We start from the raw sequence: 20239 nt of genomic DNA, 5'->3' as shown, positions 1-20239 counted from the left end.
TCTTACCACAAAAACTTTTTAACGTCAGTTTAAGACTTGTCTAAAAAAATGTCAAATTATGACGTTGACATATGGTTCATTTTGGAGCCACATTTTTTTTAGACAAGCGTAAAACAGTGGTTAAAGTTTTTGTGGTAAGGCCACAAAGATCAATAACAAGGTTCTATTTAGATTAAGTACCTACAGCATCTATCAAGAACATTCCTGAGTCATTTTTTCTTTCCCGGTCTAGGTTCATCATTTAATTTGCAAATACAATATTAGACTGTGTTTAGCATCAATATAATGGTTGATGATTATGTTAATCTAAGTTAGGTACTTGAATTTACAGAAGCGATATTGTTAATTGATGTCAATTTTCAATTTAAAGTGGCCGCAATCAAGCAATAATAATGGTTCCTTCCAATAATGTGTTGTTTTGTTATTATACCTAACTAAACCCTATGGCAGTGTTGCCAAATTATAAGAATGGTCACGAACTCAGATCAAAGAAACATAGGCCTATTTCTTTGATCTGAGGTCACGAAATAGATTTTAAATCTTTTCCAATATCTTTGAAATTACTTTGAGCTTTATGTAGTTGCGTGAGTAGCGACCGCTTTGTTATCACAGAAAATATGATGAATAGGGGAAGGGTGAAATTCATTTTATTATATAACGCCCATGTATTGAGGACTGATAAGAATCTTTTTGGGCACTATTTTGAACCGGAACATAATTAGCTCATCTAAGCGGACGGCGGCGTAATTCAAGACGGAATATTATACCTATTTGGTGCGTTCTTGTTGCTGTGTCGATGGTGAATGAATTTTATGCGCTATGTAACCTCCTTGCTTTGCATATTGACTTAAGACTCCGTACCTAAATACTGCTTTCTTTAGAGTTTCCTCCGTAAAATCTTGTTAGATTTTTTTATTTTTTGGAAGAATAACCGACATTTTACAAAATCTTACATTTTCAATAGGCCACACTAGCTCAATTCTCTCAAAATCATCACAACATTAATTGAATTTTTGCGTTTCCCCCCAAATTACTTCCAAACACTGTTGACTACTACAGCCTGGTAACCATGGTAACCAGCTAACATGTCGACCATTAATGTAAAAACGTGGCATCGATCTTGAGCCTTCTGCCACGTATGGATAGCCGTCGTCAGTGTTGCGGGGGAGTGGGGATGTCGGGGAAGTTCTCAGGGAGTGGGGGGAGGACGTTGGCTTCGAACTGGCCGGACATGTTGCCTGGAGGGGAATAATTCGCCACGACGATGACTTTGCCGTCCCTGGAGCGAGCTTTTCCGACGCCGAAGAATGTTGTCGCTACCCATACCATTTGGGTGAAGTGACCTGAAAAAAATTAAGCTCTCGTTATAACATTTCTTGTAAGATAATAATCCCCCATGCTTTCTTACTAGAACAGCCGGACTGTTTTAAACGTGTTCTAATAAGATCAATGCTCATTCAACAAACCTGCGTTAACGTTGGCGTGTAAAACATCGGGCTCTTTAAAATAACTATACTGGCGTACTGCTGCATACCAATAGGAAGACACTTCTTGACCTGCAGAAAACCAAATGAGTTTTGCAAAAATAGTGTTTATTTAAGAAATAATAAGATAGGTATTTGGAAAGCATATCACCTGTGACGTCAGGCTGCAAAGCGCTGACAGGCCGTTGATACAGGTTCTGACCAACATCGCGGTCGTTCCTGTAGTGGAACTTGTTTGTATGGGCTAGATGGTTTGCCCATGCTTGGGCGTAGTCGCATAGCTATAGAAAACAAAATAATTTAACCTTTGACTTAATGAGCTGAGATGTTTATAATTGGCGCCCAACGTGGGACAAACTCAAATAAGTATCTAGTAGCCACTAGAAGGTGTACTAAATAAGAAACTGAATGGAATTAAAACTAAATAATATAGTAGTTCTATGCAACACAACGACTGCCAGAATCGTATAAGAATACTTTACAATGCAGTTTTATTTTGGCGCCCACCGTGGGACTTGGCAAAGGCACTATCAAGATGAATATTTGAGTCGGAAAGCATTCCATTTGTCAGATAAATCACCTCAGGTGCCATATAGAGCTGCGGGGAGCCGTGACGTTGGCGATAAACGTTGTGCCAGCACAAACACTCCGTGATAAAGTCGCTGTCTTGCCAAGCTGTGCGGACCTCGCTCCATTGCACCACCATGCTCACTGGCCTAGACTGCAGAACCTGAAATATATACACGAAACATTTCGGTAAAACTCTTTTTATTAGGCCTAAGAAGTTTTCACTTAAGTACATATTCAGATCATTGTTTAAGAATCATGGATTCGAATATCAGAATTTCGTACGAGTCATCATTTCAAAAGATCTAGGTACCTATCTATATGCTCCTTTAAAACTTTATTCGCTTATTTAAGCCTATTTTAAAATCTCACCTTTTACAAATATACGAAACCAAACCATTAAAAACCTAGTCATAAATTACCTACATTCACGTATTCTGCAGGATAGAATTTATATGGTCTAGTGATATTAAATTCCAACGTCATATCGTTACATCATAAGTAATATTTTAAACTAGCTTCTGCCCGCGACTTCGTACGCGGATCCTGTCCCTTATGCCAGCGACTATGGGGTCAGCAAAATCAAAGATCTGAATAGTCGCAATAGACGTGACCATAGGGATAAAAGTAGTGATTCTAATTAGACCGCATTTAAGTTGTGTGTGGCAAAAATATTACACGTAGGTATTATTTCGTAAAAAAACATTAAATAGATGACAAAGTCGTGGTGACTTAGTGGAATTCGTGGTGGTTTAGTGGGTAGAGAACCAATCTCTCAAGTATGAGCGTGCGTCTTTGATTCCAGGTCTGGCAAGTGCCTGCCAATGCAACTTTTCTAAGTTCGTATGTACTTTCTACGTATATTTTGGATACCAATGACCGTTATTTGGAGGGGATGTTAAACTGTAGGTTCCGACTGTCATTGAACATTCTTGGCAGTCGTTATGGGTAGTCAGAAGCCAGTAAGTCTTACCAAGGGGTAACCGGGTTGTGGAGGTCAGATAGGCAGTCGCTCCTTGTAAAACACTGGTACTCAGTTGCATCGTGACTGGAAGTCGACCCTAACATAATTGGGACAAAGGCTCTTGAGATAATAACGACAATAATAATGAGATATATGCACCGCAGGACATCTGAGGCTGATGACGGGGAGTAGCGACCCCGCGGGGCTATATATACTGAGTTCTCCAGGGAGAGTATACTGTCCCCCATCTCCGGCCGGTCGGAGTGAACCATGACGGGGGTAGGTCTCACGCCTCTGGCTTGGCTTGGCCGTCCAGAGTGGAGTCGCTAGAGCAGGATTAGTGGCCCTGCTCGGAGGGTAGGTGCCTCATGGTAAGCACAGGGAGCGCGTAATCCGCGTTTAAAGTCCGCCGAGGTATCCTCACCCTTCAGCCGCTCATGTCCCTATTGCCCTCTTGTTGCTATTCAGTGACTGGTTACAGTAAGTGAGGTGGCGAGTCTCCACCTGCCGTTTTTACATGTACCTAATACATTGTCATCCACTAACATCCCATCAAAATAGCCCAAGTAGTTTTCCTCCATAGTTAGCAATAGTTTAGCACAGAACCGGGGATTGTCTTTTTTTTAACGACGTCCACCGGGGATTGTCCTTGGGTTCATTTCTATAGTGTATAAAGGGATAATCGTCGGTTTTGTGTCACCATTTCATTAAAGTTGTCTCAAAAGGGCTTCAGCGTGTTGGCTTCGACCCCACGTTTGCCTCCCAAAAATTTGGAACTCTGTAGTCCCGAGGTCTGGAAGAGATATACAAAATAATAATGAAGATAAAACGCAACAAAGTTAGAGAGTGGAGGCTCGTGACGCCACGTCTAGGTATGTAAAATTTGTACTAAGCAGTGACTTAACACGAAATTCAAGCGTTGTTGTATCTTCGTTATTATTTGTTTGTGAGAGAGAGAAAAGAAAAATGCGTGTCCATTATTTTAGGGTTATCTAAAAGACGGACTAATTACTTATTTTGATTCACTATACCTATTTCATAACATTCATTTCTATACATTTCAAGTGTAGTATTGCTCTTGAAGTTCCACATCAGGTGTTCCAGATCTTCGATGTTTACACGTCAATAGAGAGTGCTTATCAGATTGAACAACTTTTGCTAAAACGTCATACCTCTATATGCTATAGTCTAGCTGGGCCCCTGGAGTTCCACATCAGGTGTTTTAGATCTTCAATTTGTATAAGTCAATAGAAAGTGCTTATCAAATTGAACAACTTTTGCTAAAACGGCATACCTGTATATGGTACAGAGAAGCTGGGCTCTTGGGGTTCCACATCAGGTGTTCCAGATCTTAAAATTTATAATCTCAGCTGAAAATGCTCATCAAATGAAACAATTTTTGCCACGGCACCATATTTGTATCTCTTATAGTTTTATTGGTCTGTTGGAGTTCTGCATCAGGTCTTCAAGTTTCGAAGATAAATTATAGCCTATATGTTGACCAGGCCTAATACTGATACAACAAAGAAAAAATCATTGAAATCCGTTCAGTAGTTCGGAAGATTAGCGTGTACAAACAAACAGACATACAGACATACAGACATACAGACATACAGACAAACAGACAGAATTTTTTTTTTGGATTTGTGCTCCATTACTGTTTCTAAACCCCACCCAATTATTATTTTTTTAATATATTCAATGTACAGACACAGTTTTTTTACAGATTTATTATATGTATAGAATATAGAATATAGAATAGATTGAAAAATGTTATGCAACATCCAATATTGGAAGATTCTGGAAATTGACGGTCTAGCCTACGGAGTAAAGAAAGATGAGCGGAGATGCCATAATGCGCGTAGTTCATACGCCTTCCTCTAGGTCAAGAGTAGGTACGGCAGCATGGCCAAAACGATCAGTTATGAGTGAACTGACGTGACGTTCGGGTACTTTGAGACATCTGTCAACGATTTTTTTAGTTATTACAAGAGTCCAAAAAAGGTGTATAAGAGTGAAGACAGCGACCCCCACATTTTGGCATGCTACTTTCTTAGTTGATTTTCCGTTATGGCACCTCCGATAGTCATTTTGTTCTCCATACTAGCCGCACTCCACGAGGCATATACGGCTCACTTGTTTTATATTCGGCTCTTCGAGAGTCTTTCTCAGTTCTCGAACAACGAATCGGAACTGCGTTATACATTTTGTAGGTTTTTAGGTATGTGAAGTATTTTGGGATAATGGACCTACGTCTCATGTTTTATACTTATTGTATTTGAGAACGTAGTGAAACGATGTTTGGTCAGATCATTTATTTGATACCACGTGGTCTTAAAAGTACCGTCTTTAGAGCTGGGTTAGTTAGGTCATTAACTTTGTTCGAGATGATGATGATGATGGCTTACAGCCCATATCTGAAGTTAAACACACAGGCTTTTAAAAACCTACCCACAGATACATCTAGATGTGCTAGTCATTAAGACTGGATCATAAAATCCGCCGGTTTTCGTCATAAAACTCCGGGCCTGCTTGTGAAAATCCATAATTCATTTTTAATATCGGTTCGAAGTTTCAGAGTAAGTACTTATATAACGTAGGATCGGTGACGGAAGCTACGTAGGGGTAGGTACCTGTAGTAAATTTCATGCTGCAGGTAATTTTTTTTGTTTTTATTAGCTCATCAATCACTTGGCGCACCTGATGCTTTCGTCTATTTTAGAAATGATTGATTCACCTTAGGTTTTGTTAAATGTAATGGAAAGTGCACCTCTGCCTCTCTCTGATAGTACCTACATATCCAGTTAGAAAATTATGTTATGAGTACTGGCTACGTACGTAGATAGAATAGAGAGATTTAGCGGAGACCATCAGTATAAACTATAACAACTTAATTATTTTTTTTACAGTAGATACCTACTTATACAATAATCACTAGCGCATATAAAAAGCTCGATTAAAATGCTATCGCACTTTTATGAAAGGATCTTTTTCCTATTCAAAAATGACCGTCACCCACTTGGCGTCCCCCAATCAATCAAGCTTAGATCGTTATCCTTTGACAGTACATCACACCAGCATTAACACAGTAATTACCATATTATTTCGTGTAGTAGGTACTGATACCTATAATAAAAGAATAATATTTTTTTTGTTTAATTAAGTCGTGATGGGTTCGGTCCCAGGTCAGGCAAGTACTAATGCAACTTTTTTAAGTTTGTATGTAAGTACTTTCTAAGTATATCTTAGACACCATCGACTGTGTTTCGGATGGCACGTTAAACTGTAGGTCCCGGCTGTCATTGAACAACCTTGGCAGTCGTTACGGGTAGTCAGAAGCCAGTAAGTCTGACACCAGTCTAACCAAAGGGTATCAGGTTGCTTGGGTAACTGGGTTGAGGAGGTCAGATAGGCAGTTGTTTCTTATAAAGCACTGGTACTCAGATGAATCCGGTTAGACTGGAAGCCGACCCCAACATGATTGGGAAAAGGGCTCGGAGGATGATGATGATATTTTTTTGTTTAATTGTAGCAGGCCTTCGAGCCTTTAGCTCCGAAACTACTGAACATATTTCAAAAATTCTTTCACTGTTGGAAAGCTCTCTCTTTCCAAGTAACATAGGCTACATATTACAGTGTACGGGCAGTAGTTCCCATGGGAGGCGGGTGAAGCGGCGGGTAAACGGCTAGTTATAAATACCACGGAATTAAGGCGCCACTGTTGAACGAAATGCAAATATGCAGCTTGAAATTAATTGGCCACAGTTGGACCGCACGCGATAGGGGTAACAAGGACACATAATTACGTTTTAATTGGCCATATTTTACACTTTTGTGGGTAATTTAATGATATTAAATTGTTGAGCCGGTAGGTTTGTAGGTAGGTACATTAATTTTAATGAGGCTCTGTCGCTTAGGGATTGGTAACACGGTTGAAAAGTGCAAGTCGGGTATCGTGCAGTTAATACGCACACATATACCTACAGAGGCAAGCAGAGGTATATCGGTATATGTACTTATTTTACACTAAACTATGTACCTACCTACGAATATCCTCACCAGCATACGTGAAACGGTGTCTTGCTTCAAAAGAGTGCTAACCTATTACAAATTCTAACTCGAGAGGTGCGTTCCGTGGTCGTAATTAATCTCATTATCTATACTTATAATAAATCTGTAGAGAGGTCAATTCTGTACATTGAATATATTTCCAAAATAACTATTAGGGGGTGATTAGTGATCGATACTGATGCCAAAAATGCAATCAGAAAAATTTTTGTCTGTCTGTCTGTCTGTCTGTCTGTCTGTCTGTCTGTCAGTCTGTATATTCGTTATGGAAACAAAAACTACTTGACGGATTTCAATGAAACTTGGTACAATGATTCTTCATACTCCTGGGCAGGTTATAGGATACTTTGCATCACGCTACGATCAATAGGAGCAGAGCAGCGAAGGTAAATGTTGGGAAAACGGGAGAAGTTACTCCATTTTTTAAGATTCCGTCGCGTGTGCAACCCTAATGGTTACAGCTACACAGAAACCATGTATGACGGAAATGTTCTTCATAAAATTATGTAAAAAATATCCCATGACAGTATATATCTATCTTTTATGGTTGACTCACAATAACACGTAAAACTCTCTCGGTAGCTTAGCAGTTCGGAGTTTTCTGATTATATTTGTCTACTATTACGTTTATAACACTCTCACTCACACGAATTAAAAATAGTTAATAGTATTACCTATTCATTAAAAAAAGATTCATATAAATCGGTGAAAAAACACCAAAGTTATACACGAAAAACGGATAAGCCATCGCGCGTGAATACTGAATCACGCTATAAGGATCATTTTTGTGCATCTGTCGCCGCGCTCGATGCGGCTCGCGGCGCGGTGGCTGCGCGAGTTTCATACAATATTTGGCTCTTGGTGCGATTGATGCGAATAGGCGTTCAGAGTGTTCAACCTTATTGCGCGACTTTTAGGTTTTAAATAATTTATTTTTAACTTTCTTTTGTTGTTATTTTATAAAATAGGTTGGTACCTATTAGTTATTTTGGTAGTGTTTAAATATTCGTTCAAATTACAAATTATTAATAGTTTACATTTTATTTCTTAAAGTAGTAGTAGGTACGCATAGATTTAGATAATTGGAGGGGCTGGTGTTTATTATTTCTTTCTCTCTTTGCACGAAGTCCGACTCTAACGCGGACGAAGTCGCTGGCAGAAGCTTCCGTCGCGTGTGCAGCCTTAATGGTTACAGCTACACAGAAACCATGTTCGACGGAAATATTCTTCATAAAATTATGTAAAAAATATCCCATGGCAGCATATGTCTATCTTTTATGGTTGACTCACAATAACACGTAAAACTCTCGGTAGCTTAGCAGTTCGGAGCTTTCTGATTATATTTGTCTACTATTTCGTTTATAACACTCTCACTCACACTAATTAAACATAGTTAACAGTATTATCTATTAATTAAAAAAAGAATGATTTAAATCGGTAAAGCACAGCAATCGGTAACACCAAAGTTATACATGAAAAACGGTAATAAGCCACCGCGCGTGAATACTGAATCACGCACGCTATAAGAATCATTTTTGTGCAACGGTCGCCGCGCTCGACGCGACTCGCGGCGCGGTGGCTGCGCGAGCTTCATACAATATTTGGCTGTTGGTGCGATTGATGCGAATAGACGTTCAGAGCATTCAACCTTATTGCGCGACTTTTAGGTTTTAAATAATTTATTTTTAACTTTCTTTTGTTGTTATTTTATAAAATAGGTTCGTACCTATATTAGTTATTTTTGTGTTTAAATATTCGTTCAAATTACAAATTATTAATAGTTTACATTTTATTACTTAAAGTAGAAGTAAGTACGCATAGATTTAGATAATTGGAGGGGCTGGTGTTTATTATTTCTTCCTCTCTTTGCACAAAGTCCGACTCTAACGCGGACGAAGTCGCTGGCAGAAGCTAGTGTACAAATAAAAATCCTTAATAACTTCAGGTATAAAGTACCGCCGTTATTAAATAAAGTAAAAAATAAAAAAAAGTTTCAAGTGAGCCGAGGTCAGGCCGAGGCAGTTCTCAAACTGCCCAAAGCCACAAGGGGAGCAAACTCTTTAAGACGAGTGGCCGCTGTTCTCATTACAGTAAAAGCTTGGAGTCTCTCAGGCTTTCGTCTGCCACAAATACGACCGATTTATACGAGAGAAAATTCTAGAACACCTACGTATCTATTATTTTTCCAATATTATGTAAGTAGCCACTAGCTCCTAAGCTTTTCACGTGTATCAGTGTAGGGAGGGGGAATAAAAACTAACCGTCTTACCACAAAAACTTTTTAACGTCAGTTTAAGACTTGTTTAAAAAAATGACAAATTATGACGTTGACATATGGTTCATTTTGGAGCCACATTTTTTTAGACAAGTGTAAAACAGTGGTTAAAGTTTTTGTAGTAAGGCCATAGATGTTTATTTGTTTTGCACGTAGAAGCGAACTGGCTGAAAATAAAAGAAGTTATTCGAATTTTAAATCTTTACTAGGTACATTCTGATATTTAGGTGCCCATCTAACGGCCGTTCCTATAAATATATCTGATTGATTGATTTCCTCACTAGAGATAGAATTACGACATCAGTCCTATAAAATTACATTACCTACTGGGTAATGTATTTTTTTTCTATGGTAACCAAAACAACAGATACTACATAATATTGAGAACTGCCGTAAAATGGCAGGTCCTGGTCCTGACCACGTTAAACACATTAGAAATTAATGAGAAATTCATTTTTCAATACTTTTAAAATTCCTAGTACCTATGCAGTTTTTAAATGAGGTTGAGTTATTCAGCGCGGTTCATGGAGGCGGATTGATATATAGCCTCTTCAGAGGTTCGTGCAAGTCTTTAACGTCTTTAAGTTTCACGCTTGACACACCTCGAGCCTCGCTTGCAAAGAGGCTAAATTACTCATACATGCTCGGGTGAAGTTGCACCTGCATCTGGTTATAATTCCACCGTTGCAGAAATGCATTCGTAATAACTGGGGCGTGGGTCGCTCTCAGGAGGCGTGGGTGGCGTAGATTTATTTGTTAAAAACGGTTTTAAATTTTTCGGAGTACACACAGTACCTACCTACGTTTAACCTACCTACTTAGTTTATTTTAATAAAACAAAATATAACTAAACTAAATATTGGTAATTTTTTTACAAAAAATAAAATCGACTTCAACGATATACCTACCTACTAATTTAGAACTTTCACCTAAGTCTAACAAATACTATCCTGAAAACCGCATCAAAGTCGGTTGAGCCCAACTTGAGATAATCGACACACAAACATATCACGCAATTAAAACTGAGAACCTTCTATTTTTGAAGTCGGTAAAAAGCTTACTCGCATGCCAACCATGACTTCCTTTCCACGTGGTCTACCATACCGTGGTAAATAGTCGACGAAACATAAAAGAAACATATTACCTACTTGTGGACTAAAATACCTTTTCTGGGTATCCTATATCGTGGGAATTCTAAAGTCCTGAATATATTGGAACCAAAGAAAGCCGTTGGTTGCATAAGAAAAGGTCACGATCACATGGCAGAGTGCCAACAAAGTTTAGCTCCTATTCGAGCAAGACCATAGATTTCAATAACGTTACGCAACGCTATGAATGTGAATTGGAGAATAGCGTAGACAAACAAACTTGAGTACCTACCTACCTAACAAATTGCATTCAATAGAAACTAATGAAGGTCAGATAAGCAGTGGCTCCTTGAAAAACACTGTACTCAGTTGCATTCCGTCAAGTCTGCAAGCCGACCCCATAATAGTTAGGAATAGCTTAGTCTAGGCATATGATGATGATGTTAAAAAGCTTAAATGAAAAAAAAAACATTCGAGGTTTTATCCAATAAAAAGAAAAACAAGAAAGTTCTTTAGCTACTGTATGATACAATGCGAGTTTCTAAACTAACTTGACTGCGCAAAGAAGATAACAGAGCGACCCTAAACAAATTCATCTCACTCGCCAAGATAAATATTTCCACTAAAACTTGCTAGGTTTGAATAAATCACTTGAACTTTTAGGCTGTTTCATGTAACAAAATGTAAAATATCACTATATTATATAGAGATAGCTTGTCACACGGGCTATATGTTATCCGATCCGGCACATAGTGTCGCTTCCCAACAGTGAAATAATCTTTATATCGGTTCTGCAGTTTCAATAATGTTGGTACTTATACGTAGATAGAAGTACATACATATATGTATTAACAGGTACATAGGTTAGTCTTAGGAAAAATCCCGTAGCCCAGTTCGTAGCGTATCTCCGCTTATGATTTCTATTAGAAACAAATCCTCAAGTTAATTGGGTCTTGCATTCAGAGCGAGATGGATTACAAATGAGGTTGCTCAGATGGATTACACAGAGATTCGTTGGTGGATGCTTGATAGCCATTATATCTTCTAAGACTTGAAATCCCTTGTAATTTCGCAGAAGATGGGCTTATATACTATTTGGTACATAGGTACATACTGCGAGCCCATCAATATAATATCCCACGTACGGACCCAGTAATTACAGGTAGGTACCTATTCATACATAAATGACATAAGGTACACTTTGTTTACAAGTAGACTAAAGATGACAGCAAGCCATTGAAAGTGATTGAAAGGCTTAATATTTTCCACGTCAGTTACAGCCAGTATTTTTTAAATATTTCCTCAGGTATTTCAACAGAAATTAAATTCAGCTCAAAAATATGAACTCATTAAACTTTATAATGAATGACATTCATATCGCATTTCAAACAATAATATTTTTGTAACTAATCTATCTAATTAACCCAGTGGGTACTCAACGTAAATAAGCTTGGGTCAAGGATGAATTAAATAACGAAATTAGGGTCATCCCTTATTCCAATTGGGGATACCTAAATAAATTATGCTCACGCCATGTTTGAGATCTGCAGTACATTTTTTGAAGCAAATGGGAGATTATTTAATAAAAGTAACAAGGTGTAAGCTGTACATTCCTTTCCATAATTGAAGGATAATACCGGTTAAGCTAACTATCATAAATCAATCAATCACAGTGCAAGAAAAAATAAAACTCGAACACCGTTGGAAACAAAAATAAAATAAGCGGATAACAGATTTTATCGCGGTTATATTAAAGTGTCAGACTCTGTTTAAGAATCATATACCTACTTTTAGACAAACGTACCTACTCTTAGACAGAACCTAGTAAACGACTTCATAAACTAGACTTGTCTATAGCAACTAAAGTTCTTCGACTGCGTGTTTGGCGACCATAAAATCAGTTGATTGACTTGCTTTTTATGAACTGACAAAATATAATTTCCCGTAGTTTCTGTTCGGTATTATTTATTTTATTCAAACGCAAATTTATGATATAGTAGGTACTTACTTTCCGGATTAAAGTGTTTATTTATAGAAATCGTAGTAGGTATTTTCATCTTCAACATTCCGTATTCAAATTCTAAACTACCTTACGAATTTATCACGTGCACGGTGTAAAGTGAGCCTAAGGGCCTTTTCACATGCACCTATACGGTCTTTTCACGGCACGGCTGCCGCATGCCGTGAAAATGTATTTGAAATTCATCGGCCCGGGGCACGGTGCCATCTGAAACCTCTCCATGTAGCCCATACATTACTTCTTCGCACGGCACAACAGCAGTGCCGTGGCCGCATGCATATGAAAAGAGCCTTATTGCGTCATTTTGTAAGCTAGTACCGTAAACCCTATCATTATTTGCCTTGTAATGTAACAAAGCGACTTGTAAATAATACCAACAATACTTCATTTGCCCAGGAAAGCGATGTGAATGATGATAATAGGGCGTTGCTTGGCAAGTCGTAAGGGATTGCTAAATAATTGTTAGAACTATGTAAGGTAAATGAGTGGCCAAGAAACGTCTAAGTACCTATAGATATGTTATTCTTTACTAATTACACTACGCTAATTCTACTAGGTACTTTTCTTTTATTGAAAAAAAAAAACGAAGTTTTCTTAACCAACTCTTTCTTAAGCAACTTTACTTGCCCGTAAGAATAAAATAATTGAACCAAACAACAGGAAGGACGCAGAGAAAGTTTCGTTGGATTATGATGAACTCCTCTTTATATCAGAATATGAGAAGTATACCTATTAGACAACTAAGTTACGGACAACTGACATTCCGCGAACCCTTTCAAACAATGAAAGCTTCCATTATCTATCTCGAGAAAACCTATAAAAAACTAAATAGTCCGTTGTTTTCTAAAAAGAATTCGCAAAAACCCTTCCGCCCGCCTAGACTCACTTAAATTAAGATTGAAGAGCTCACGTTGTCGCCAGAATTCGTGACAAAGTACCTACCGATTTTTTTCATACAACCTACCCGAATTGCTAACGAAGAGGTCGGAAAGAAAAAAGTTTCCTTTCTTTATGTTCAGGTTCACGGCAATTAGGGTACGGGCACGGAGTAAGGAAAGAACGAAGATGCCATGATGCAGCTGTAGGTCAGGCGCTTTCTTCTAGGTTAAATTCGTACGGTGGGCATGCATGACCAAATCAGTTCCGAGTGAACTTACGAGGCACTCTGATTCTTTGAGACATCTAATTTCGATTTTTAATATAACAAAAAATTAACGGGCCCAAGGAATGCGTATTTAGGGAAAAAACAGTCATAACGTTCCTCGTCCCCGCATTTTGGCGCGCTACTTTCTTGGCACCTCCGCTAGTCATTTTTTCTTCGCGGGTACGGGTCAAAATATGACTTAGGTAGGTAAGATACACGTGGATGGATATAAAACAAAAACTTTGCCTACTGAACTGGCTTTACAATTTTAGGAAGATACCCACCTATGCCTACTTCTTCATGTTCATTCTGAGAGAAAATTGCGTAATAATTATGGAGTTAGGGAGTTAACTTGTAGATTGTAAAGTACTGAACTGAATCAATAAATAATTTTGTTAGAATATTAAGATGAAAAGATTTGTATGTATGCCAAATTCTAGCCATGAAAAGCTGTTCTTGACCATGAAAGTATTTGGAAATCAGGCAGGAAGACTTCCAAGCTCAAAACTGCACATAAAATGATACTAATACAAATACCAATAATATTTTGCCCCTATTTTAAACCAAATAGGCCATAAAGATTACTATGAAAGGGGTGTTAACGTTTTTATTCTAATCGGCAACAGCAATTTTTATTTTTCCGTCATAAATGGATTTGGTTGAGATTTTTTATGCGATAAGTTTGTGTCCAGAAAGCCTATTATTCTGCCAAGGAAATTCGTTTCCCGAGTTTTTGCTGAGTCATAGACAAATGATCTGAAGGTGATAAGCGATTTTAGTGGTGTTAATTTACGAAACTATGAACGTTTCTTAGTAGGTTTACCTACATATTTATTTTCAGACATATTTACCGACGTTATGGGGCGTCAAATTTTACAGAAGGTTTTATGAGCAGCATAGGTAAGTAGTACCTAATTCCCTACTGTTATTATGCTCAGATATTTCACATAATATGCCCATACGTAGGTACATAAGATCGTTCACGTTAAGCTTTTGTTATTAGAGAAACCTACATCATTGTTTTGTGATAGATTTCTTAAGCTATGGGTCTGAATAGAACTGTCAGTTTTTCCGTCAATCCATCTTAGTTACTCCCGATATCGGTAGGCCGATCAGTAAATTGTAGGTAGGCTTCAAGGATTGATAGCTTTCCTAAAATCTTAAGAACCTCCTTCGATTTCCGATACCCTTTCAGCGAAGTTTATAATCAAAGAGTTCGATCGTTACCGCACTCAGCCTTCGTCCATCTATCAATTGGTTTTCGTAACCGTTAATTTTAAGAATGAAAAATAGCGTAGGTACACAATTGTTTGTGTAGTATCTAAAGCTAGCTAATATTTACTTAGGTTTCGTTATTTGAGGTTAGGTAGGTGCCACTTTGGTACAGCTTACATCGTCATCCTCCGAGCCTTTTTCGGGTCGGCTTGTTGGGGTCGGCTTCCAGTCTAACCGGATTCAGCTGAGGAGTACCAGTGCTTTACAAGAAACGACTGCCTATCTGACCTCCTCATCCCAGTTAACCGGCCCGGGCAACCCATTACCCTTTGGTTAGACTGGTGTCAGACTTACTGGGGCCCGATTCTCCTAATTTTACTTAAGCGACCTTCGATTGACGTTCGACTCGATTCGACTGAGATCCAATCTCGACTCGATTACTATTGAAGCGTATGTGGCATTCCGCTATTTTTTCTTTGAAATAAACGTTTTTATTCTTTTCTGTCATTCAATAATTAATCATTTTGTCTGCAAATGTTTTACGATTGCAAAATGATTGCACGGCAAACTACCGTATAGACCAAAATTACCAAAATAGCATACCAATCGCACACCAATCAAATGTCAATCGAATACGATTGGTCTTTTATTAGTAGCAGAATGCCCGATATGGTTAAAACTGCTATTACGATCGTATTGCGATTCGATTACTATTCGATTTTGACATTATTAACTTAGGAGAATCGGGCCCCTGGCTTCTGACTACCCGTAACGACTGCCAAGGATGTTCAATGACAGCCCCGTACAGCTTATATCGAAAGAGTATTTAATGATGAAAAGATTTTATGGATTTTTGTTATCGACAAATTGAATATGAAATCCAGAATTTACTTCAAAACTTCATTAAACAGGGGCCCGATTCTCCTAAGTTAATAATGTCAAAAACGAATAGAAATCGAATCGCAATATGATCGCAATAGCAGTTTTAACCGTATCAGGCTTTCTGCTACTAATAAAAGACCAATCGTATTCGATTGACATTTGATTGGTGTGCGATTGGTCTGCTATTTTGGTGATTTTGGTCTATACGGTAGTTTGCTGTACAATCATTTTGCAATCGTAAATCATTTCAATCATCAAAAGAAAAAATAGCGGAATGCCACATACGTTTCAATCGTAATCGAGTCGGGATTGGATATCAGTCGAATCGAGTCGAACGTGAATCGTATGTTGCTTAAGTAAAATTAGGAGAATCGGGCCCCAGAGCTTAAATAAAATGCCAATGGTTCAGTGCTTTGGTATCGAAACTACTTATTTTCAAAATGGCGTCGTAATCCAGTTTCGAACTTTTTGGAGCGAGCAGCGAGCTTACCTAACCTTTTTGTCACGTCATAGGTCATTTTCATAGCTCAGTGGGCACGATCGGGCCCTCGGAAAAAGAGCCAAAAACATTTCCGCACTTCCGCATGAGGTCAAGGGCGCGTTCCATTTGCCCGAGATCATAATATTATGCATATTACATGACGTAAACAATGACATGTTAATGTTTAATGCTTTATGCAGAAGCTGACGTGCCCTTGACGAAACTTTGCACGGGTCTTGTAGCGAGAGATTTCGAGAGCAGAGATTTGGGAAATTCCTTTCATAAAAACTGTGAAAGTTTTAATTTATCAACCCTACCTAACGCACCTTTTCAAAAGTAGGTAAAGTATAAAGTAGATACTTCTGCGATTGTAATAATTAACTAATTTGGTATGAAAATCAATCAAAATCTGTTTGCCATTCATTCAATTCATTCTGATCAAAATAACTCTTGAAAATATGTAAAACGTATGAACCAAAAAAGTACCTACAACAAGACGAATAATTATGAAAACAATTTACCTGTCTAGCCTAGACACAAACAATTTGTAGACATGCAAAAGTAAGCTAGACTTACCTTTTGTAAAAGTTTAGGCCTGTTGTCTAAAGGCTCTTCGATAGTGGCCTTGTTCTGTTCGTTGTCATTTTTGTAGGCGTTCCTGTGAACAAAATAACCCTTTGAATTACCACTCTTTCAAAGTAATAATAGTACACCATACTTATCAGTGATATTCTCCTTTTACAGTTGTTACCAAATGCTTTACTAAATGCTACAAAATGCTTTACAATAAATGCTTTACTAAGTGCTTACTTTCGTTTTGGTACCTAGGGACCAGTAGGTGCCTGTCCATGTATCTACTCCTATTTAAGCCATCAAAGCACGTAGCAACGAAGTACGTGTATTTCCAAAAGACGACCCTTTGGGGTATCCCAGGGTATCCCTTAACCTTCATAGTGTATTTAAGTCTGTTCTGAATTTTTATCAGGCAACATCTTTGTTTACTTCTGTCACACTAAATTCTATGAGAGAGTTTATTTATATATTAGGTATATTTAGTATATAATTTATGTGAAGTTTTGCACAAAATCGGTCGAGCGGTTCTTCATACATACCCGTATCATATTTTTTGTACTTAGGTATATACTTAGCGAAGAATGTACCTCGGGCCACTAGTACAGGATAAAATATAGGTGCCATAAAGGTTATATGCCTGCATAAATGCAGTCTTCAACGAGTCAGAGTCTTCAAGGGTCATCCATATGTAAGCGCTTCTCAGTTTAATTGCAAACTCGAGCGTCGAGTGAGGGGTCAAGTGCTGAAGTTGAAGATCTATTTGATCTACTGGATGTTTTCCATGGTTTCTGTTGATATTATGTTGAAGTTAGTGAACCACCGAGCATATATATAGTTTTTCCGGGTAGTGAAAATGGCACAGACTGAATGGCAGTAAGGTTACTAAGATATCAATCAGTAGTTTCTGATATAACCAGTAGGTATATGAAGACTTTATTAATCAGTATCCTATCTCAGAACCGGCAATCTAATTATATCGGAAATATGCCATCGGCCCTTCATAGGTAGGTAGATAACTTGACCCCCATAACATTCCATGCCTTTAATGACAAGACAAGTATCGGAAATACCGCATCAAGATAGGTTTGCGTGCTTTTCTTGGCATATCGGGGAAGTTATAAGGGAGCATTCTATTGTAGTACTTATCTCCCCAGTCCACCGCCCCGCGTCGAACCTTGGCAAGTATTGGAGTTAAACACGCGATGTGCAAGGCGTATCGTGAACTGTACGTGGGTGTAATCTTCAAAGATGTTTTCGCTTTGTTTTCCAATGAACGTGAAAATGTGTAGATTAATGCTAAGAATATGTTATAAACAATAAATAAGCTCTTATGACGTAACATACGCTTTATGTAATCTACACTCAGTACGCAACTTTAAGATCATCAGTAAAGTTTTTGGCGCCCACCGTGGGACCGAATTAATTAAGCGTAAATTGTTACTGAACTATTAGGTACTATAAGTTTCTAGTTCTTTAATCTTATATAGTAGTGGCGTACACATTGTTTGTACAGATTTCTGGTTGTTTACTAAAAGAAGAATGATCGAGTAACTTTTGGCGCCCAACGTGGGACATACAAGATTACAATTAGACTAAGTTTATTTCATGCTTTACCTTTCTGGCTGCAGCAATGCAGGCGACACCTTCTTCCTGAGGTTGGCGAGCGCGGTCAACTCCTCTCGTTTCCTTGAGGGGGGCGGCGCGCCGCATAACGTCAACATCGGCGTCGGCGTTGGCTGTTGGGTGCGCGATAGTAATCTGAAGAAAGGGTTACACGTCATTAACACCCAAAAAAAAAAATTACTACTTATTACAGAAAAAACAAAAACGTATAACTTTTAATGGATGTCAGCAATTCCCAAACGAGAGGACAAATCCTTAGCAAAAAAACAGTTCAAATGGACTTTATTTTTCAGGTTCTTTGAAAACAAAAGACAATAAGAAACGAACAGTTCTCTAAGATTGATCGACTGACTCAATAGTTTGGATTACCTAACTTGAGTTAGATAACGCTGAGTGCAGTCCGGTTCGCAAGAAGATCTTGATAACTTAGTGGGTAGAACTTTTCAATTTCCGATGCCTGTCCACTCTGGTAACTAATGTTACTTTTGTACTAGATTGGATTGCTAGAATTTATTGGCGTAAAGTAGGTATGTAGTATTTACTATCATATTTTACGTAGGCACGTACAAAAAGCTGACGGCCAACCTTCAAGAATTAAAGGCACCAAAACAAAAAGAAAAAATCACGTACCGTATGTGCGTGCAATAGAGGTTGTTTTAACAGACTTCGGAAAAATGGAAGGAAAAGGTGGCCTATTCATATTTATTTTGGTGCCCGCCAAAATCAGCACAAAACCGACTCTAATATATGTAGTTGGGACCATCGAAAATCAGTCAATTTTTTAATTACTTTTTAAAATCGTGACTGGTTGAAAACACTACGTACTAGCGACAGTCAAGTTAATACAATAATTAGTAAAATGATTATTTTACTTTATAAGTTACGCGGTTCTATCATACGCCGTTTAACTTGCGAGTCCCTAAGGAAGGGCCTGTCAAAACAAATCACTCGGTAGATGGGGCCCGTTATTAGATTTCAAATGAAATTCGATTTGAGCCGTGATGATGTGACACGTTTACTGATGGATTTATTACGGGTTTAATATTTGTATTTGTACACCTTTGTTTACGTAAAGCATTTGGATAAGTTATCTAGAACTCTGAATATTAGGAGATATGGCACATGTAAGGAGAGTACCTATGTCTACACTACAACAGCACGTTTAATAATGAAAATCTTTTTACTATATTTGCAAAATTGTATATCCCTTCGAATTCTTTTTTTTTTAATTGTTATCACGTATTTTTTAACGGGTATCCATTAATTGTTTCAATCATTACTATGGGCCTATGAAAAATCGCAAAAATTAGACCCTTACTTATCTAAAGGGTGCCAATAACAATGGACAGGAATTGAGATGACTACTGAGTACGATTACCTAAGTTCAGATTATTTTCTTTACTTTTGATACACTGCTCAATTAAATGCTTTACATCCAAAAGATGCTTCTCAATTCTCATTGCCACGTTAATCACCAGCAATATCTCAAAAAACAAACAAATACCTACCTTTTAGAGGCCGGCGTCCTCTTCGACAATAACGTATAATCATAGAGGTTGGAGCTCGAAGGATTGTTGTTGAGAGCTGGCGGATAATACGCGTCTTCATCTTTATAATTGTTGTTGACTAGCGCCGACTTCAAGGGTAATAACTCAACAGTGTCGTTGGGACGGTGTTCGCGTGGTGTTGTCATCGCGGGACTGGCATCGTGCGGCCTCGCTGGCTGCTTGCAGCCTACTGAAAGATGTGGCCTTGAAAATGGTGCAGCGTAGTGCGGGGTAGGTGCTGCTGTCTGTTGTTATCGAGTACGTTGCATGATGAGCACGTTATGTGGACAGCAATAAAAAGTGCTCGA

The 20239-nt window shown here is 38.2% G+C and overlaps 1 protein-coding gene across 1 annotated transcript; it reads right to left on the bottom strand.

Moving 5' to 3' along the window:
- Positions 1-149: 149 nt before the first annotated feature.
- On the bottom strand, positions 150-20077 carry LOC124644402 (probable pathogenesis-related protein CaO19.6200). Its single transcript, XM_047183732.1, has 7 exons — positions 19893-20077; positions 18376-18519; positions 16765-16846; positions 2065-2214; positions 1636-1765; positions 1467-1556; positions 150-1343 (listed from the first exon to the last, which is right to left on the bottom strand). Exons 1-7 carry the CDS (start codon positions 20075-20077, stop codon positions 1153-1155), a joined length of 972 nt encoding a protein of 323 aa, XP_047039688.1. The 3' UTR covers positions 150-1152.
- Between the last annotated feature and the right edge of the window lie 162 nt (positions 20078-20239).

This window comes from Helicoverpa zea, chromosome 2 (assembly GCF_022581195.2).
Source record: "Helicoverpa zea isolate HzStark_Cry1AcR chromosome 2, ilHelZeax1.1, whole genome shotgun sequence".
Taxonomy (NCBI): Eukaryota; Metazoa; Arthropoda; class Insecta; order Lepidoptera; family Noctuidae; genus Helicoverpa; species Helicoverpa zea.
Note: the sequence above shows the minus strand (reverse complement) of the source record. Positions and strands in the feature narration are given on the sequence as shown.